General features: G+C 33.4%; 1 protein-coding gene across 1 annotated transcript in view; it reads left to right on the top strand.

Annotated features, from left to right (window-relative positions):
- The window catches only part of EYS (eyes shut homolog), a 1478297-nt gene that overhangs the window by 183600 nt on the left and 1271449 nt on the right, over positions 1 to 23248 (top strand). Inside the window, 1 exon segment of the mRNA XM_054568619.1 lies at positions 6284 to 6544. Within this exon segment, the coding sequence (XP_054424594.1) occupies positions 6284 to 6544 (261 nt within the window).

The following is a 23248-nucleotide window of genomic DNA, read 5'->3' as shown; positions in this document are numbered from 1 at the left end:
AGTACCTGGATCCTTTTTTCCTATTGCACTTTCTTCTACTGATGTATGATTTTCCTCTTTGTTTTGCCATGGAAAACTGAAATAACCTTGCTTCCTTAAGTTTTATAGTAAAACAATGTAGAGGTCTTTACTTAATCCATTTAAACAATTCAAAAATAGATATTGCAATGTCCATATACATGCCAAAAATTAATTATATTAAAACTCATTAGAAGCAGTTTTGTGATATTAATTTTCAAATCACACTATAATATGAGTTAAAATTTAGTTAATATGTTAACAATTATATTTCATGCATCTCTTCTTATTCTTTTGGGTATAAACCAATACATGTATCATGCATATAAAGTGAAGGTTTGACTATATTATGGCTTAAGGCTTTATGAGTTTTTATACTTCAAATTTATATATCAAACAAAAATTTTATGCATGTTATATGATTTTGTGTAGTTGGGCCAGATTTTTACTTTACTTGATATTGTCTAAATAGCTTTTTATAGGACTAACCTTTTTGCATTGCTTTTTCAAGTTATCTTCTTTGACTTGAAATGTCATGAAGCTGTTTATTCATAACCTTTCAGATGACCTTTCTCAAAGCATAGCTCAATTTTGAAATAAATTTGATGATTATATAGTCAAATAATATTAATGGGGCATCTACAGCTTATAAGGCCTATGTACTATAATATTAAGATTTAGGGTAATAAAAGAGGAATATGTTTAATTTATTCCATACCTAGAATGTTTTTCCATTAAAAATATAAATGATAAAAAAATAAATTGCAATATTTAAATATGAGACTATATTTTCAACTTAGACTTTTACCTAATACATTTCTGTTTTTTCTTTCAGTTATGTCATTCACTTGTTTCAAACCTAAATACAATTCAAATTGATTTATTTAATAATGAAGGTAATAATACATTCATCAGTCTTTTAGTCCAATTTATTTTCTCAAATTAAGTATTCTATGAATTTATAAAAATATTTTAAAAACTTTAATACTATACAGGGTGGGACAAAAGTAGGTTTATATTTGTTCATATGGAAAATAATGCAATAATCAATAAACAATAATACAAGAAAACTATTTCATGTATTCACAACTGTAAACCTACTTTTGTCCCATCCTGTATGCAGATCACTATAATTTTCATGACAGTTTCATTTTTTTGTTTTTGTTTTTTACAAAATTGATGTAGTTGTCACTGAATTGCTTTCCATTTAATAGCAATTTATCTAAGCACTGGATATCCATATACACATGCACAAGGTTTGTCAGAAGTTAGGGTTGTTGAGTGTGGTTGGTAGGGTAATAAAATGTGAATAATAATTTAGTTTTAATTTGAAAATTTCACCTAAAATGTCATATGTTGTGCTTGAGTGTGGTATTGTTATGTTACAGAATTACATGCTTGCGATTCTGTAATAAAAGATTTTTTTTAAAATAGGCATTATTTTGCCAGACCCTGTATATCAGCATTTACATGAATATTATTAGTTATGATGAAAAAAAAAAGCTTGATATGCTAGTACGTAATTGGGTAAAAAGTGGTGAATGCTTTAGTAAACTGGAGAAATTTATTTTAGATTAATGGCTTTCAAAGGGATGTTCTTACAGCTTGGAGACAATTTGGAAATTTCTAATGTCATTCTAATCAGTAGAACTGACCTAAATAGCTGATTTTAACAGGTGAGTGGTAGTTGATTTATGTTATAAATCCTTCAATGCACAGAATGGTTCAATGATCAAACAAAGTGTTACAAGGTTTGTATGGTTCAAAAAGTTCCAACATACATTAATACAATATAAATATAAAACATCTTGAAAAATATCTGAGCCAAGAACTTCATTTTATGTACTAACAAAAAATACTCTTACAAAAATTTAATAATCATTGGATTAGCAAGAAATGAAACTTTCATGTTAATCAAGGAAATATTATGTTTTATTCAGAAATTTATTAGACTTTGTTAACTGTATTAAAATAATATTATCCTACTTGAATTTCTAATAACTATTATCATCAGCCTCTATTATAGGTGCCATACCCATGCTAATTCTCTGTATGAATGCAAAGGACTAAGCACACACTTCTATCTTCTAGTTCAGTCATTTCTACAAAGGATTTATTTTTATGTATAAGCATATTCAGTAACAAATTAGTGTCTTTTCATATCTTCTTATATTAGACTGAGTCCATTATCTTAACTTTTCAAAATATTTGGTGTATAGATAGGCTATGCCTATAAATTCTATTACATGAAGTAAAGAGAATGCCACAAAAAACAAAAATATTATAAACAGAAAATACTGATCTAACTTGTTTTTTTTTTTTTGAAATGCTAAAGAATTAATGACTTAAGGTTATGAGGACATGGAGATATAAGCAACTTGCTTTTCCATTCTGGGCTTACTATCCAGATATTGATGATGACTCATATTTCCAATTGATTAGTAGACTTAAGGATTTATGTGTATAATAAGTTCCTCAAATTTGTAATGATTAAATGCAGATTCCTAGTTCTTCGGAAAATATTCTTCAACCAAATCTTTTTTATGATAAAAGGTACTAGAGCCCCAATCTGCAAAAACCGAAAAGGAAATAGTCATTTTAAATTATTTTCCTCTCTTACCTCTTACAATTAATCGATTAGTAAATACTGCAAATTGTTTTTTCAAAATATATTCTGAAATGTCCACTCTTCACCATTTACATGGTTCCTACTCTATTACTATTATCATATATTTCTGTATCACTGCATTATTTCCTGGCTTATTTAACTTTCATTAAATTAGAGATTAACCTAGGAAGAATTAAATGATAAGCTTTTTTTATTCTCACACAGGATATCTTGTCCATTTAGGAAAGCTTTTATTTTCTTTTTATATTTATGGCATAACAACTAACATTATGATAAACTGGTATGGTTGAGGCACAGAACTACATAATTATCTTAGTAATATATGTAGGACACTATGTAATTTACCATTCTAACTCAAATGTCTTAAAGTGAATGAACACTGTGAATAAATATTCTACAAAATATGGTCAAACAAGGTGTGACATGGGTAGAATCGCAAGCCAAGTAACAGTTGTTTAGACTTTACCTAAGTTTTTGATGTTGTTGTTGTTGTGTTGTTGTTGTTTTGGTGGGGGGTCAGAGCAAATGAGAGGTCACTAAAGGGAAGTAACTTTATTCTGTGATTTTATTTCAGATAAACATATGCATACTTGATATTTCTGGTCACCATAACCTGCTTAGTAGTGAATAAATTTAATCATCTGTGAAATAGATGTAGTACTAATAAATTTCCAATGAGAAAACTAGGACACAGAGAAACTTATTTGTGAAATAAGTTAGAAAAGGATGAGAACCAAGTTTCCCTCTCCAAGGCCAGTGCTTGGAATATATGAAAGTATTAACTATACCGCCTGCCATTAACAATCTCAATGACCCTTGGAAAATTTCATTAAATGGCCAAGCTTTTCACAAATACAAGAAGAAAGGTTTGAACTAATGGACCTTTAACATTCTAGCTGGCTCCAAACACCTACCATCATATAAATTTATGAGTGCAAAGACTTAGGTTCAGGAGGTTAATTTTCATTAATAATAACAAGCAAAGTGATTTGACATTGCTCTTCTCAACTCATTGACATGTTTATATAATTATCTTAAGTGCCCTTTGAATAGTTGGCAAAGGATACTTAAAAATTACTTTAGACCAAAGATTATCACTATGAATTAGGTCTTTTCCTTAACTTATGCTTTGTTTTTCTTATGCTTTATTGATGAGTACATGCAATATAGAAAGGAATAAATGTGGCTATATTATAAATATACAATCAAATTAAAATGGCTATAATCCACATTACCTAGAGGTGGTGCCTAGGATATAGAGAAGACCCAAGAATGTTTGTTCAATGTATTTAATAAATAACTGAGGTGCTGAAAAGATGTGTGTATACAAATTGAATAAAACATAGGTTAAAAACCAAAGCTTTTCTAACTCTGGAAAAATATTCCCCTTTTGTTGATAGCTAGTCTGACTATCACCTTTAAATCTGCAACTATTTCAAATATATTTACATGAAATAGTCTATCTTTAAAAAATATAATAGAGAAAAGTACATAAAATATTTTTAAAAATATTGGCTAAATTAAAATTACTATGGGAGTTAAGTTTGTGTTTATTAAAGAAAAGTCTCATCAGGATCTTAAAATTCATTGAAATCAATACTTAAAAATTAAAAATAAATGCACCTATGGATTGCACTCATGTATATCAAGGACAGATATATTTAAAAATTCAAAGTAATATAGCTTTTTAAAATAGTATCCCAAAATATTTGGTTTTGCCCTACATTTAGATTAATAACTACATTTAATGAAAAATTGAGTTTGAATGTTGTCTATAATAATATATACAAACAATATATTATAATATTCCTCCTGCCTCATCATCCTATCATGTCAGATTAAGGTTAATTTCTTCTGAAGAATTCCCAGAATATTTGTATTTAATTCAGCTGCAGCTATTAATACATTCTACTGCTTATCACCATCTTCTTTCCCTGTGTTTTTTCAGCACCTCGTTTATTTAGTTAACATTATTCATTGAACTAATTTTCTTGGGTCCTCTCTGTGCTAGACACTAGCATATACTTGCATATATGCTATGTTAGGTGATAGGGATTCAATGTGAACAAGACAACCATGATTGCTGCTTTCCAAGTACTTACCTTATAGGCCACTGAAGAACTGAGACCCAAGCATTTAAAATAAAATCTATTATCATTATGTTACAGCAAGAAGAGGGCACATCTTTTGGAGTAAAGCTAGAAGTGTTTTTTTCTTTTTTTTTTTGTTTCATGTTTGTTTGTTTGTTTGTTTGTTTGTTTGTTTTGTAACCTCACTATCAATTTATTTAGGTCAATTCCAGTCTCTTAGAAAATGCAAACACAGCCCTGGCTGGTGGATTGAGTACCGGCCTGTGAACCAAATGGTTGCCAGTTTCATTCCCAATCAGTCCCCTGTTGGAGACATGCGAGAGGCAATCACACATTTATGTTTTGCTCCCTCTCTTTCTCCCTCCCTTCCCCTCTCTCTAAATATAAATAAATAAATAAAATATTTTAAAAAAGAAAATGCAAATACATATTTATGGGATAAATATAGAAGTGAGTGAATAAATACTATCAATAGAATCTATTATTAATTAAAACTTTTTTCTTAAGCATGAGACTAGGTACTGCAATCTTGTTTTGTGTAGGTTTCTATCCATGGGTAATGATGTTATTGGCTAGGAATGCCTGCGCACTCGTCTTTCTGCTAGCAATGCCTGGGCCTCTCGTTTGGGCCCATTCTACTAGCGGGGAACCCACATTTTCCCCACCAGAGCCCATGTGACAGTGGGACTGGCCCTTGTGGTTCTTACTATGATTGTGAAATGAACCACAGTGACAACCACCAGGGGGCTTTGGAAAAGCAAGTTTTATCACCTAAGATCCTGGAAAATATGTGGCATGCTGGGCCACGTGGCAAGATCAATGGCACCTTGGGTGAAGAGATAGAGAACAGACCTGGAATTCAGCCTTTGTTGGGGTTGAAGGTGGAGTGGGGTGCCTAAGTTTTCACAGCTTCACTCTTCTTTTGAATGTAAAAGGTAAGAGGAGGAATATAACAGCCTGAAGGGTAAAGCAGAGTGACATAAAAGGTCAGTTATCTAGGTTAACTAGGGCTTTCTAAAAAGGGGAGCTTCATGGGTTGTGCAGCCTGGTTCTTTATCTGGTGATGCAGCTGGCAATGTGTTTATTAAAAATAAAGGTCAGTGAAGCAGCTGTCTTGGCAATCAGAAGCTTAATATCAGGCACTTTTATTACAAAAAAAAAAAAATGCTAGTTGTGAAATGCTCACTATAAAACTTTACTGCCTATTTTTTACCAAATTCCTGAAATACACACACATCCTGTCATTTAGCCTCAGCAGGTTTAATAATACAATACTATTCTAGGTTACATAGCAATTAAGTGCCAGAACCTGTATTTGAATCTAGGTCTGTCTGTAGCAAAAGTTCTTCTCATTCTTTATTCTGCACAATAAGCGAAATTAAATTTTGCTAAATATGGACATTTTCTACAAGAAGATTTTAAAAGAACACCCCATAGCCATCTTTATTATATTTCTTATCTTGCGTATTTGAGTACATATGCAATAAATATTTTAAATATGTTAACTTATAAGACTAATTGGGTTTTTTGTTTTTGTATGTTTCAAATGCAGCTGCTCTCTCAGTTACATTGACAGATTCTGCATTCTCAATGCTGGAGATTGCTCTGGAAACCAGAGTACATCATCACACAGCCTCTGCCGGGTCCATTTGCACAGCTGTAACTGTAGCTGTCTGTTAATATATAAAAGGAAGATATGTGAAATAGAAACTGAAGATTGTAAATCTAAGCCCTGCAAAAATGGAACAACTGATATCATTTTAAGTGTCTCCTTCTACTGCACATGTGTCCCTGGATTTAAAGGCAAGTATTTCTTGAGAAATCAAATTCTCTAGTGGAAATGATAATATATTTAACATCTCATATGTGTCTAATGATTGGCATTATAGTCTGCTTTCTCATTTGCCAAAGTAAAAATATCTTCACTTGGAGTAATAGAATTGCTTCTTTGGACAATTACATTGCTGACTAGAGAGCCCTGACTCAATGAAAATGAGGCTAATAAGGCCAGGCTCTACCATTAAGAATATGATGTATATGTCAAAGGTCTGAAGAGAACACAGGCTGCCATAACCTCTCAATAATTTTACCTAAACAGCTTTAGTACTGCCCTTCAACCTCCTGTTTGGCTGCCTAAGCACATTGAGAGCCAATTTTTTCTTAGTTTGAAAGTAAAACTTGGTTTCAGTTTTTTCTAGGTCAGTTTTATACCCCAGCATTAATGAGGTTAAAAAAACTTCCATAAAATCACAAATATACTATATCCTCTCTAAAGTCATAAATGAGATCCACAGCGTCTATGTAGTAATAAAGCAGCTTTCGATATAAAAATATAAGAAATTAACCATTCAAATTTATGTTACTTGCAATTTTATGCTTGGTCTTACATTGAAGTGATTGTTCATAACAATTTCAAAACTTCTTTATTATAATTGCCTATAAAAAACAACACAGAGGCCATACAGGAAAAAATTATTGTCACTTTTAGATCGTACCTAACTTTCAGTAAAATAATTTTTTTAAAGTTTGATATTTTATTGAGCTGACCCAACTTAAAAAGTTATTTGGATTTTCATCTTAAAAAGAAACTTATTTTTCCTATTTGATATTTAAAGTAATATGCTGGAGGTTTTGGAGGCAATTTAAAAAGATAAGTTCCAAAAATGGAAATGGCAATATCATTGGAATAAACATATGGCCATCCAGATTAGCTTTTTAAAGATGAAAATATATTTAACTGCATAAATTTTGGTAAGCTTGCTAAAAAGTTGGTACCATTACATCATATTTTACATTTCAAACATAGTTTTAGTAAGAATAAATAGTATGAAATGTGCTAGAATTGTTGAAATTAGGTATCTGCCTTAAAAAATATATATGTATATATGCACCTGTTTTTATAACATAGTACTTTCTTCCTAATTCTGTGAAAATATAACATTAAGCATCAGTTATACATAAAATACATTAAACTTAACTCTTATTACTAACATTTATAAGAGAAAAAATAATTTGATATTTGCATGGACTATATGTACATATACTTAAATATATGTATGCACATATAATCAGTGAACAATCTATCATTTTATATATTAAGACTTTTTTGGTTATACATTGTATGACCATTAAATATGTTTTATATATACTGTTTTCATATGGTTGAACCACACATACGGTACTTACCATTCGTTTATGACAGAATACTGGTACAACTCATTTCTCAATTTAAGGTATACCAGCCTAAACATGTATAAAGGACCCATGGACAAGGATAATGGGGTTGGGGGAGGATTGAATGTGGCAGAGGGGATGAGCTGGGCAGGGGCAGGTAATGGGGAAAATTGGGGACAATTGTAATTGAACAATAACAAAAAAAAAAAGAAGAAGAAGAAGAAAAAGATATGCCAGCCTATATTGTCAAGAAGGTTGGCGTTTTCTGTGAGGTCTCTTTCCCTGGAATGGGAAAGAACTCTGGGTTTCCATATTTCAACGAATTCAATCCTACCTGTAAACTCTTCACACAGTAAAATGTAAAATAACTGTCAATTTAAATTTTCCCAGAGACGCACAGTTAATAATATTTAAGGCAGAATATTTTGGGTGCAGTTGAACTCTGATGCCCCTCTTCTTCTTTGCTCCCAACCCCTTTCTCTCCCTACCTGGTTTCTCCCTCTCCATCAGTTTTCTCTACCTTTTTTTTTTTTTTTTGGATTGTTCTACTCTATTCAGTCTGCCTTCTTCCACCTGATTTCTGTTCCTTTCATTTGCGTTACCCCTTTCCCCTTGTTCCTGTTCCATCTGATTTCTATTCTCATCCCTCTTGTTTTCCCCCTAAATCTGGTTTCTCCTTCTCCATCTATGATGAGCTTCTATGAGTTTCCTATAGAGATTTGTAAGGTGTTACTATGCCTTCAGAGGTATAATCATCTCATCATTGATCCCAGTCATGTTTGGGATATTTTTACTTTATAATCAAAACTGTGGTCTCTGGATGCCTAGCCCACAGCATTGCAACCTTTAGCACTCATGGGAATCACCTGGAGGTCTTGTTGAAAGAGATTGTTATCCTGTCCCCAGTGTTTCTCTTTCCCCAGTGGTTCTGGGGCTCAGTAGGGCGGGTGATGCTGATGCTGTTGGTTCATGAGCCACATTTTGAGAACTACCCTTCTAATCCATTAAATTATATTACTGAAGAGAGCTCGTGTAATACAAAACCATAAATTTCAACTTCAAGTGTGGACTACCATTCAGCAGACCATGAGGACCTCATCTGGTCTACCTTCTCATATGGAGGCCACTAACCTCTGAAGTAAGAAGGTGATGCCATTATATGGTAAGGACATGTACTTGGGTGGATTCCTGTGTGATTTAAATTTGATTCCAGTGCTATTATCTGAAATTCCCCAAATATTTAACAATCTGGGGGATAATTCCAATGGATGTTTTCAAGCCACAGCTTTTCTGCAATTACCATGTAATTCATGTTTATGATATTTTAGTGATGGATCCAAATTTGATTTTTTTAAGTTAATTTTCTCTGTGTGTCATTTTGATACTTTTAATACTGCCATTTCTAAAAGCCTTTACAGTAAAAATAAGAGCTCTATGCTAGTGGGATAAATATAGAATGATTTTTGTCTTCATTTCAAACATCTTGGGTGTCACTTAAGAAACACCCCAATCTATATAGAATATTTATGAGTTTATTTGAGCCAATCTAACAACATGTGCTTGCTGGGAAAGCAAGATCTCAAATGCTTCAGAGAATAAATGTTTTGCACTTTCTTTTATGTATTTGAAATTAAGGAAGGAATGTAAAAAAATTACATGAAGACAAGAGAAAGCAAAATGGGAACTGGATTGTGGGTTACTTAAGATTATTTGCTCTCTTGAGACTAGTTATGTTTCAGAAGGAGGGTCTGAAAAGAGGCGTATCAAAGGTGTGTTAACCCAAGTGCACAGAAACATGGACAGTGCTTAAGCAAAAATAAGCCTTTAGTAACGAAACTGTATGCCTGGGGCATGACTACCCCACAGGACCTTCCCAGTTAGGAGTTTATGATCAGATCACCCTGTAAGGTGACTTTTGCTACAATTGTTTTTTTTTTTGTTTGTTTGTGTTTTTGTTTTCATCCACAAGTGTTTCTCCTGCTTCTTGACTTTAGTAGCTGTATTATCTTCCTGTCAGCATTTTCTTGATAATTGGAAGAGGCTAGGGAGCTCTTTGACCAGTGGGAGGATCCAAGTTATTCTATACAATTACACCCAGCTTTTCCTTATTTGGAAGAGGCTTAGTGTACTGCCTTCTTTTCAAATGATTCCTTAATGAGTACTCCTATCTTTAAGAAAATTCCTAGTCTGATATGGCCCCTATATATGACAAATTTGACTTGCAGAGATCTGTGGTTTTTTACTGTCCCAGATGCCAGCTAGATATTATTCTTTTTAAGATTTAAGTTACCTTGGCAATAAGAACAATTTCAAGTTCATGCATCTCAATTTTCTTCACAGACATTTTTCTTCCTTTTATCTGTTAACTGCTACTCCTATAGAAACGCAATAGTATGTTTCAACCAAATTTGTACTTTAGCTGGAACTCTGTTACCTTTATACACTCTCAAATAGTGATGCCTAAATACTACTATTCTAATATGTTGACTTGTTTCTTAGATGATATTTTCAATACAAGATACATAGGACATTGTGAGTCTGTTCTGCATGATGGAGTTCACTGGGGTCCACAGAATGCCCGCTTCATCCTTAATTGTTTTTCTATTAAACCTAGACTCTAGAAACCAAAGATAATTTTTGTCTCTATTTAACCCCAGTTAATTTATTTTATTTTTTATTTTGTCATTTAATAATAAAAAATTCGAAGCTTCAAACAAACATCCTCAATTCCTAGAGGTGAGCTAGAAGTGTTTTTTTTTTCCTCTTTGTACATAAATTTATAACCTACTTTTTAAAACTTATACATGAATTGTGAACATCACTGGAATTCTGTAAGACAAATACTTTTAATGGCTACAAAGTATTTACTTAAATGATGCACCAAACTTGAAATTGAATTGCTAACTCAAAAGAAATACATGTGAATTATTGTTTGTCTGTTTATTTGTTTCTGTTTTGTACAACCAAATCTTTGTTGTCTTTTATACACTTACCAGCAGTGTGTATGAGTACTATTCTTTCACACATTCTTCATGCCAAGAATTTGTTTTAACTTTTTTCAGTCTTTTATGAAAAATTATATCTTATTTTGATTTTCATTTCTTGGAGTAATTAAAAAAGATTGAGTATTCACACTGTGAAATTCTTCTACTTGCAATAATTTTATGGGATCTTTATTCAACAATTATTTTTTCAATTGGAAAGTATCTTTTCACAGTTACTCATAATATAAAGATAGTTTCATATATTATCTGCAAATACTTCCTTAATTGGTTTATGGTGATATTTAATACCATTTGGTCAAATTTCTAGAATAAAGTACAGTACTAATGGTGATAGTGGAGACCCTTGTCCTTGTAATTCATGAAACTTTAAATTTTGTTACCATTCAACATGCTTGCTATTAACTAAGCTTGGTATTAACCAGGTGATAAATAATATGAAGTCTTTCCATTTCTAATTTAAAACATTTTAAGTGGGGGGAAGGCAGAGACAAATGTATTTGAAAAATAAATAAATAATTAAAAAAATAAAATAACAAATCTTTTAAAAATTAAAAAAAATATTTTAAATAGGAATAGAAGGGGAAGTAATAATATGGTATAACAGTCACTTAATGCAGTGATAGCTACCTGTATTTACTTTAATAGTGTTTTCAACCTTAGAGTTTTAGGCTTATTTTATACGAAGACATGGAAAACGTTCCTTCTTAATCTACACTCTGAAATATTTAAAATAAAATTGTTTGACAAAAATTCCTTAGGGTTTGCTAATAATTAACAAAATAAACATTCTATTTATTATTATCAGGAAGAATAGATCTTCTATAATCTTCTCAGCACCCCTCAGGGTACTATTGACTAAGTTTACTAATTTGTATTATTTGAGATACATATTAATATCATTTTGGCATTTAAAATTTTAATTGTCATAGAGTAGTAAGTTTATCTGAGTTAATGCCTTGCTCTTTGTTTTCTTTAATTTTTTTATTGTTAACCCTTAGCTAATTTGCTGTTTTCTTTGTTATTTAGTAATAAAAACTTTGAAGAGATATATATAAAATTACTCTGGGTATTTTTTTATGGTACTCTAGAAATATAATATACATTTTTCTAATTTGCACTGTTTTCTAAATAAACTTGTATTTCAGATTTGATTTCCAATTTTATCTATAAGTCAACATGGTATTTGAAGATAAAATTTCTAGGTCACTTGGCAATTTTGTTTATTCTTTGGCTATTTCTGGTGTCACTGCATCATTAATACAGAATATGATCATCAATAATTGTTTTGTGCTATAGTTTACTTTTCATTTTGAAAGCATACAGAGAAGTGAAATTATTCTTTACAATGTTTTCAACTGTGGCTATCATGGGAACTGAAGGGAAAGGTGCTAAAAACATCCCTAAAATCAAGCTGAAAGTGTGTTATCATTTGTTAGCAGTGTGTGCATTGAACAGAAGAGTAAGGAATGTGGGATTAATTTGACTCATCTGCTATTACTGATTTAGCATATGATAATTCTTTTAAATAATAGTACTTGGTCACTTGAAAATAATATACATGGTCTGTGAATATTCTTTAACACTTTTTCAATGGTTTACATATCAGTGTGGGCATAAAAATAATCTCAAGAGGTTTTTTGGGAATGAGAGATTTTTAAGTGCCACCTCAGATATAACAAATCTAAATGTTTGGAAGTACCATTCAAGCACAATTATGTTTCAGTGTCAGGGTGGCCAAACTTTGGCATCTCTGGGCCACACTGGAAGAGTTCTCTTGAACCACACATTAAATACACGTGGCATGTAATCACAAAAAAATCTCATAATGTTTTAAGTAAATTTATGATTTTGTGTTGGGCCGCATTCAAAGCCATCCTGGGCCTCATGTGGCCCACAGGCCACAGGTTGGACATCCTCTAGTCTCCCATGTGACTTGATGTTTAACAGAATGTTAGTCACTTCCTTATGTTACTTCCTACATATAAACATACACATAAATAAATGTGTACACAGACACCCTCACACCATGTAATACATTAAAGGTCCTAATGAAATTATTTTTTTTAAAAATAACTTACAACTAATTCTTCTAATGTTTGGCCTTTTAAGTTTCAGTTATATTCTTTAGCATATACCAAAAATTTTCAGTTTATCTCATAATCCATATTGCTATAAAATAAATATATCTTCACATTTAATACCTATTTGTAAGATACTCCTTTATCAGGTATTACTTTTGCCTTTATCTTTTATTTGGAAATTTTAGTCCATTTATATTTAACATAATTGTTTTGTATTTGAATTTAAATATGTTCCTATTATCTAGTTTTTTGTCACTTCCTTCATGTATTCTTTTATATTTCTCTTCTTTCTTATATTTTTTTTTTGGCTAGATTAAGTGTTTTGTCATTTTATTTCCCCCCTCTATTATTTATACATACTTTTACTATACCTTAAGTGTTTACCTTACATTTACAATATTTTGTAATTAGTTTACATATCTTAATATTAATTGGTACTTGTATCACATTCCAGACAATGCACATACCTTACACATTTTAAGCACATTTAAACCCCTCTGATATATGCATATTTTTGTGCAGGTTGTTTTCCATATATTTAGGACTGCACAAGACATTATTGTTATCAATTGATACAGCCAATATTTACTTAGGCTTACCCACATTGTTACGTTTATTGCTCCTATTGCCTTCCTACATTTCCAAGCTTACAAGTTTCTTTTATCAAATGTATGATAATCACCATTTAGCATACCCTTTAAAGCATTTCTGATGTGATGAATTCTCCATTCTCTACTGAAATATATTTTTCTTCATCATTACACTTAAAAGACATTTTATAGTAAGAGATCAGTAAATGAATTAATTGAAATGAAGGAACTGTAACTACAAGTTAAATGTCTTGGCACCCATCTATTTAAAGATGTATGTCTTTGATGATTGTATGTATATAATCTCTTTGATTCCTATTTATCAGTTCCTGTATTATTTTATAATACATATTATGGTACAGAGAATTTAAGAAACTGGTCAGACAACCAAGATACCAACTGTTTCACCCAATTTATGCCACAACTTGAGCTATTTACTCCTGGTCTTTACTTAGAGAAGTCCCTTTTATATAAGTCTGAGAGGTTCCTGTATGCTGATTATGTTATGAAGAACAGAAAATGTAGATAGGGTTAAAATAGTTAAGTCAACAAATTCAAATATTTTAAGAAGATTATTCTGCAACAAAACTCTAATGTTATTTAGTGATTATTACATAGTTAGTCATATAAATAATACAATGTTCTCTCTATTCATTGTCTGGTTGAAATACTCCTGAAATCAGTGGAATAATGATGGGGATTATATTTCTGCCTACATGATCCTTGGGCATTGAGCTTTCTAAAGGCTGATCTCACCAAATGGAAGACAGAAGCAATAGAAACATATCTGAGAGGAAACATTAAAGAAAAAGCTATGGGAAAGAGGACAGTTAGTTGTTTTTGTCACTCTGGAAGATTTTTATCTGCCCTTTGTGGGTTTATTTAAACTATTTCTTAAAAAAAGCAGACAAAAGTTAAACAGGAAATATGTGACGTTTAAAATGGCATAGTAATTGCAGCATCACTGAAAGTAGTGTATGTTAATATGATTGGATGGCAGCTCTTTAACTAAGGTACATGTTTTCTTCAGATTCTGATTTCATTCTGAATTGCGGTTTCACCCAAACTCATTAAAATGCAATAGCTATACAAAACAATGTTTGCATAATTAAAAAATAATTTAGTAAATGTTGCATTTCAGGAAGAAAAAGGTTATGAGCACAAATTTAATTAGCGATCTGGCAACACAAAATATTCAACATTGGTTTTAATTGTATGCACATCTTGGATTTTCTCCAAAAGAACTAGATTTCTAAAGGTCAGCACTTATATTAAAGTGCTATAAAATAGCCATCTTGTAATAAGGAAGATGAGCAGCGTTTCATCAGAAGTAGTACAAATTAACTTCCCAAAGGAAATGACCAAATAAATTCATCTAACATGAGATATTTGCATTGATATATTTATCATTTATGCTGAGCTCATTTGTACACTGTGGAGTATTCAAAAGCAAATGGCAGTTAAAATATAACCATAAATGTCAACCACTGTGGTCCAAAGTAGCTACAGGAGAAATGGTTTTTGGTCCTGTTTCAGCTAGAGACCATGACCTCTATAAAGCACTTTACTTCTTTTCCAATGTTTCCACTATATAGATCGGTATGGTATTTCTTTTTCTACTTGTCCCACATAATGTTATGAGAAATATTAAATGGATCTTGAGCTTCCTGAGAAAAAATCTGGCATATTAATAGAAAGTGGTAATACAGTATTAGACTCCTTTAGTTGTTCCAGGATTTATTTCACTTTTTTGAATTTTCTTATTAAATTAAAAGACCATCAGTTAACGAGCCACCACCAGATATTCAGCCAAACACTCTACCAAGCTACAAAATCCCATTAGCTATTTTTAATTACACCAAATAGCAACAAGTCAAAGACCACGAAGAATTTTAAAATATATGCCTTAATTTCAATGTGAAGCTACACAGCCTAAATTGATAACATGTTACTGAAAACTTATTGGGGTATTTTTTTTTTCTTTTTATTCAAAGAATTTCCCATTCTTTAAAAGAAAGAGATATTACTACTCATTAGGAAGGATTTTTTTTTATTTCAATGAATTTTAAGTACATGGATAATATAGTTTTACAAATATTAAACATATCACATGTTAATTTTGCACACTACCAATCTTTGTATTATTTGGGATTTTGTTACCTATACTGAAGAAGGAGCAGTTAAAACCAAGCTTGAAATAATCATATCACAATGGAAATGTGAAGATCATATTAATGATTCTACATGCAACTGCCCTCAGGGGCAGTATTACATTTAATAAATATAAGTTTTAAATATATATATTTTTATCTTCACCCAAAGACATGCTTATTGATTTTTAAAGAGGGGGAAGGGAAGGAGAAAGAAAGGTAAAGATATCCATTGCTTCTTGTATGTGCCCAACTGGGAACGAAACCTGTAACCTAGGATGTGCCCTGAATAACAATCAAACCCACGACCTTTCAGTTTATGGGATGATGCCCCAACCAAGTGAGCCACATTAGTTGGACAACTTTTATATATTTTTAAAAAAAAAATAATTACCTTATTTATTATACTATTGCAGTTGTCCCAATTTTTCTCCCTTTGCCCCCCTCCACCTGGTACCTCCATTCCCTCCAGCAATCCCCTCCCTTAGTTCATGTGCTATGGATTATGCATATAAATTCTTTGGCTACTCCAATTCTTATACTGTTCTTAATATCCCCCTACCAATTTGTATTTCTTAATCCCTACAGCTTTTCCCTAATTCTCCCTTTTCAGCTGATAACCCTCCAAATGGTCTCAATATCTATGATTGCGTTCTTGTTCTACTTGTTTGCTTAGTTTGTTTTTTAGATTTAGTTGTTGATAGTTGTGCATTTGTTGCCATTTTAATGTTCATAGTTTTGGTCTTTTTCTTATATATTTCCCCTTAACATTTCATATAGCAATGGCTTGATGATGATGAACTCCTTTAGTTTTACCTTGCCTGGGAAACACTTTATCTGCCCTTCCATTCTAAATGACAGCTTTGCTGGGTAGAGGAATCTAGGTTGTAGGTCCTTGCTTTTCATCACTTTGAATACTTCTTGCCAGTCCCTTCTAGCCTGTGAAGTATCTTTTCAGAAATCAGCTGACAGTCTTATGGCAACTCCTTTGTAGGTAACCCTCTGCTATCTCTTGCTGCTTTTAAGATTCTCTCTTTATCTTTAAACTTTGGCACTTTAATTAGCATGTGTTTTGGTGTAGTCATCTTTGTGTCCAACTTGTTTGGGACTCTCTGTACTTCCTGGACTTGCATATCTATTTCCTTCACCAAATTAGAGAAGTTTTCTTTCAATGTTTTTTCAAATAGGTTTTCAATTTCTTTCTCTTCCTCTTCTTTTGACACCCCTATGATTCGGATGTTGATATGTTTGGAGATGTCCCAGAGGCTCCTTATTCTATTCTCATTTTTTGTATGCTTTTTTCTCCTTGTGGTTCTAATTGAATGCTATTTGTTCTTCCTTATGTCCCAAATCATTGATTTGAATCTTGGCTTTATCCCCTTCACTGTTGGTTGTCTGTGGATTTTTCTTTATTTCATTTAATGCAACCTTCATTTCTGCTTGGGTCATAAAAAATATCATTACAGTACCCAATAATTTCTTTGAGCATGCTGATAACCAGTGTTTTTACTCTGCAGCTGATAGGTTGCTTATCTCTGTTTCACTTAGTTCTTTTCCTGGAGTTCTGTTCTGTTCTTTCATTTGGGGCATATTTCTTTGTCTCCTCAATTTGGCAGCCCCTCTGTGTTTGTTTCTGTGTATTAGGTAGAGCTTCTTTAACTCCCTGTCTTAGTAGTATACTCTATAGTATAAAAGGCACCTGTAAATTGTGTGGGGCAGAGCCTTGGGTAATCGTCAGGACAGGGCAACCGGATCACCACTTTGTGGCTCTGTGTTCTGGGAAGGCTCAGAGAGGGAACAGTTCCACTGCCTGGTCTCTGGAGAATTCCTGAGAGAAAGCTGTTTCCCTGGCACTCACCCCATTGCTAGTCACTCCACTTTCTCCCCTTCTCCCTGTAAGACAATTGTGCTCTTCCAGTTGTTGCCTTGGTGCTGAATTCCAAGAGGGGGTGAGTCTATATGTGTCCTAAGTCTGTTGTAGGCCCTTCAGGATAAGTCTCTTGAGAATCCTGCAGTTTCTTCCACTGACCCATCCCCCACTGGTATTTGCAGTCAGAAGTATAGGGACTTATCTTCCTTTTGCTGAAGCTCTGGTCTGGGTGTTCTGGTCTGGGGCTGGAATTGATCACTGCCAAGGTATCCCTCATAATTTTTATCCTTCTCATGTGAATGTGAGACTGCCCATTTGTCTGCCTCTGTGGGCCTCTCCATGTGTCCATACCTCTGCCACTCCTACCCATCTGGATGAATGTGACTTCTTTAAATCCTTGGTTGTTGGACTTCCATATAGCTTGATTTTCAAATGAATCTGGGTCAACTTTGTTTTGTAGTCTAGTTGTAATTTTTGCTGTAGTTGTGAGCAGAAGTGAAGTTTGTTTACCAACATATCCACCTTGGCCAGAAGTTCCCTCTCTTTGTATTGCAAAAGCAAAAGAGACAAGACCTCTAATGTATTGTAAAAGATCTTCTGAGCCTTCCCACTTGCTCTACCATGTGAGAAGGCACTTTTGGTTTAATAAAGCACTTGCCAATTTTTGTATTTCTGAACTCAATAAGGTAATTCCTCTGATGACTTTGCTGAGAACTGCAAGAGACTGATGGATGCTTTGGACTACATGAATGGCATTAAATTGTTCAAGAATGATGAATGATAATATCGGAGATCCTTGTTGATCATTAGGAGGAGATACTTTATCAGGTTTGAATTCTGGTTTAATTTCTTCCAGAGTCTGAGGACAGGAGAAAGTTCATTAGACCAGATTTCTCTGTCAAATTTGCAACCAGCTGTTACTAATCTGCCCAAGATCCTCAACTGTGAAATAACCTGAGAACTGATCATGTGCTGAGATGAGTGAGCAATATTGGCAGGCAGACCAAAGAAACAAGGTTTGTCATCCTCTAGAAGTTTTTCTTTTCTTTTATTTTTTTATATTTTATTTATTTATTTTTAGAGAGAGGGGAAGGGAAGGAGAAAGGGAAAGGAACATCAACGTGTGATTATCTCTCACACACACCCTACTGGGGACCTAGCTTGCAACGCAGGCTTGTGCCCTGACTGGGAATCAAACCAGGAACCCTTTGGTTCCCAGGCTGGCACTCAATCCACTGAGCCACACCAGCCAGGGCATGGAAATTTTTCAGTAACACTATGATAGTCAAAAATGCTATAGGATTTTGGTAGAGAAAAGGAATGGCAAAACAGTTTCTTGTTCTTTTGGTTTAATACATCAATTTCTGAAGAATTAAAGAACTACAGGTATGGTTGAAGAACTCAAAGGTCGAAATACTTATCTGTATGCCCTCCATAAATAGCATGATCAAGTAAACCATGTACAAATTTCTATTATACACCTGTGGTACCATCAAAGAGCCTGTCAATAATGTTGTACCAAGCCCAAATATCTGATAAAGAAAACTCATAAAATTTGGTCCAACCCGGTGGAATATAATTTCTTCTTTCTTGACATGCAGCATGAAACCATGAAAAACTGAAGAGAGTATGAGCTCAATGTATATTACCTTTTTTTTTTTTTTTTTTGCTAATTTGCTCAGGAGTCCAAGATTCATAAGTACTCATTAAATTCTTCTTTAAACCTGGAGGTGATTCATATGTTATCCTCAAACTTGACTGTAATAACATAGGAGTAAAGTTGAGATGAACTTCTGCAGTGAGCCGAAGATGAAAGGTATCTTTTAGCCTGAGGAGTATTCAACTCCTTTTCCAGAACTCGCAGCCAAGATACCACAAGATGTAAGTTCTTCAAACAGAGCCAATCTCCATTGTAGGCACATTATTTTAGCATTGAAATAGCTAAATCAACTTGACCTTCACTCGTGGCAACCTGGTGATAACACTCTCCATTTCTTTCAGCATTAGCAAGTTCTTGAAGTTCCTGAGAAGGATCAGCACGTGGAGAAATAATTATCAAGATGGGTTCAATTTCTAGTGTCCCTTTGTACAGATGTTTGGGATTTAGAGGAAGTGGGGATAACTCTTTTAGTCCCAGAGTTTTACATGCAAAGAGAGCCATGACACTCTGTAGTCTGTCTGGTCTGAGAGCCTGTACCATAAGAACCTGTTGAAATAAGGAAACTTTCTTTGCAAGAATAGATGGAAACTCTTGCTCACACATTGAATGATGATAGTAAGTATTCCACAGGGCTACATCATCAAAAGAGAGGGTCTGATAAAGACTGGGAACAACAATCTTTAATGTTGCCACTGCTTAGCGTCTTTCCTTACCTATCCAAGATGGAAGTTGATCACATATTCTTTGCTGAGAGTCAGCCTTTCGAAACACATCTCCAACAACCACACTAGTAAACATATCCCATTCAGTTCCTTGAAAATGTTCAGGATGTCTGCCTCAAACAAAATGCAAAATGAATATCAACTGATGAGTTTTAAATAGAAAACGGGGTGGGTGTGTGTGTGTGTGTGTGTGTGTGTGTGTGTGTGTGTGTGTGTATGCATAAATATATATAAAATTTTTTTTCTGACTGAATTTGCTGTTCTGTATTTTCAGTATCCTGTTTGTTTTGCAGAGCTCACTGGAAAAGTCTAAGAAATGCAGCCAAACTAAAATGGTATATGTTATTAATTTTGGACAACTCAGAGATAATGAAGTACAGCCTACTGGCACTCTCCACCAGAGGAAGATAGGCATCCCACTCTTGATCAAGAAAAATTTGGAGTTTGTAAGATTCTTTAAGTGACTCTTGAATAAGTGCACTGCTTGCTTTTGTTTGGTTCAAAGATTCAGTCAAATTTTATTTTCCAAAATATTGCCTTGAGATGTAGCAAGTGTTTTTAAAAGTGATTCCCCCATCTTGGCTCATTGTATTTTCTTATCTTCTTCTTGTTGTAATAGCTTTGTTTTCTGTTCCTCTAAATCAGGTTTTTCATGTGAATAGTTAAAGCCAGAAGCTGTCCTCATAATCCACTTCTTGGTGTAGTAAAGTTAACCTGAGTAACGATGGAAACTGCATCTTGTGGAATAAAGTGATTTGGGTTTCTTATTGAAAAAAAAGGACACAATTCAACATTGTAATCAATAATTTTGTCACCTATTTGTACCATATAATATACTTGAGCAACCAGATCTCGTCTCAATAGTGGGCAAAGAGCAGGCTCTACACCATCCATCTCTTGTATAATAAGGGTTTTCCCAAAGTGGACTGCCAACTCAAGAGATGTGACAAAGTTACTGTCATGCTGGTTAATAACTTCCAAATGTGAGTCTTTCAAATGTGTTTTTAACCATTCTGTAGCTTGGGAAGATGTGTCAATTAGAAATGGGCATGCTCCACTTTGTAAGATAAGAAGAGCATTTTCTATGGAAAGGTCATCTGATGGCAGGCCTTCACTTTTCCAAATTAACTTCTCTCTTTCAGTACAAAGAAATCTCCTTAGATCAAATTTTTCAAGATAAGCTGACTTGGTCTGTTCTTCCAAAGAGGTTTTTCTCAGACCCTCAGGAGCAGCAGAAAGATATATAATAAATGCAGCAGCTAGTTGATCTCTTGTAAGAAGAGTAGCTAATTCCTCTCTTATCTCTGCAACCTGAGCATTCCATCTCTTGTGTTCTCCATCAAGCTGATTAATTAAGATTTCTGCAGCTTTAGTTGTTTCTTGTGCTTTGCTTAATTCAACTTCAAGCTTGGCAGGCTCTGAAGTCCTGTGCTGAAATTTCTTTTTAAGTTCTGATACTTTTTGACCAACAGAATTGAGAAGCTCTTCTAGTTTCCCTTTTTCTGTCTCCAGTTTTAATCAAATTTAATGCTAACCCTGCTTGTTCAATTTCCAAAGGCTGAATTTGTTCCAAGATGTAGGAATACTACACATTTGCTTTAACCCAGCCACTCAAAGGAGCAGCTGCAATGTTGGCATGCTTAGCATTCTTTGGATCAAAAGATCCTTTATTTTTAAAAATAAGTTCTTCAACACTTTCTCTTAATTCCTTTGGAATATTTTGTGCATCAAAGATTGCTATATCTTCGCGACAGCATGGATGGAACTAGAGAGCATTATGCTAAGCGAAATAAGCCAGGGAACAAAAGACAAATACCGTATGATATCACGTATAAGCGGAACCTAACCAACAAAACAAAGATGCAAGGAAAATAAGGCCAGCAACACTGAAAGGAAAAGAAACCAACAGAGACAAGAGGGAAGGAGGGAGGGGTGGGCGGGGGAAAAGGAGGGGAAGGGGCAGGTCAAGGAACATATAGCAAGGACTCATGGACAAAACCGAAGTGGGGAAGGATTGAGAGAGGGTGAGGGGGGCGGGGGGAGATGAAAGTGGTGGGGGGAAGGCAAAGACAAATGTATTTGAAAAAATAAATTAATTAATTTAAAAAAAAACAAAAAAAAACCAAAGATTGCTATATCTTCTGTCACACCTTTTTTTTGCAAGAAAACTTTTCATGCTCACCTAAGATGTTATCAAAGATACCCATCAACCTTAAAACTCCTTCAAGAATGTTTCCTTAAAACTCCTTCAAAATGCAAATTGTCTTTTACTCAAGTCATAGTAGGTGTCCATTGGTTTGTGAGAGTCTGGCGGAGATTCTTGTTCTCAATTAAAAACCTCTTCGGTAAATTCCAGATATGATTCCATGTTCAGATTTCCACCAAGCCCCTGTGTCAGAACCCATTGTAAGGCCTTTTCAAAATATTCTCCAATCTAGTTTTCAAGGTTATTCCTAAATTTAGGAGACTGATTCCTCAACCAAGGTGTTACCTCAGGGAATTGATATCTCTTCATCACTAAGAAAGATCATTCCCATTCCAGGTATTATAGCTGATGAGGCACAACTTAAAGCTTTCCATCTCAGCTATTTCTGAAGGCTGACATCTTCCTTTGCTTCTGTTAATCCTTGGCCTAACATTTGAACATTTCCTGTGTGGTTCCCACATGATTCTTGCAAGGGGTCACTCCACTAATAATGCAAATATTAAAACTACATATCTCCAGTGATGTCTTTCAGTTTTCAACATCTTTGCTGCAATAGCCTACTTAGCTTGCATACTATTGATTCAATGAATTCCTTTAACATAAGGGCTGTCTTAGTGATCTAACCCTTTCTTTTCATCCTAGTCAAAGCAAGCAGTGAACAACTTTGTCTATATAGACATAATTTATTGTGAATAATGTATCTTCTCCAGTAGCTTTATCTTTCATTCAGTGGTCTTCTGTATATTAAGTCAGAAGCAAAACATGTCACAAATAGCTGTTTATTAACATAATTTTTTAAAAAGGCATTCACATTGAGAAATTTGTTCAAATGCTTATTTTACAAAATTTTATCAATGTTTCTATGCATCATCTTTGTTTACAGACAATTGATTTTAAGTTTTTACTTTGCTTGCTATTCTAATAGTATTTAAAAATAATGTTTTTAAACTGTGAATTTTGGGGGTTTTGTTATTAAGTAAGAACTTACAAATACAATTCTATGTCTATAGGATTGTTGGATGAAATTGTTCAAAATACTAAATTGAAAGTCAC

The sequence above is a fragment of the Pteronotus mesoamericanus genome, unplaced genomic scaffold (assembly GCF_021234165.1).
Source record: "Pteronotus mesoamericanus isolate MK-2021 breed Mesoamerican mustached bat unplaced genomic scaffold, CSHL_Meso_final contig_20, whole genome shotgun sequence".
NCBI lineage: Eukaryota > Metazoa > Chordata > Mammalia > Chiroptera > Mormoopidae > Pteronotus > Pteronotus mesoamericanus.
Note: the sequence above shows the minus strand (reverse complement) of the source record. Positions and strands in the feature narration are given on the sequence as shown.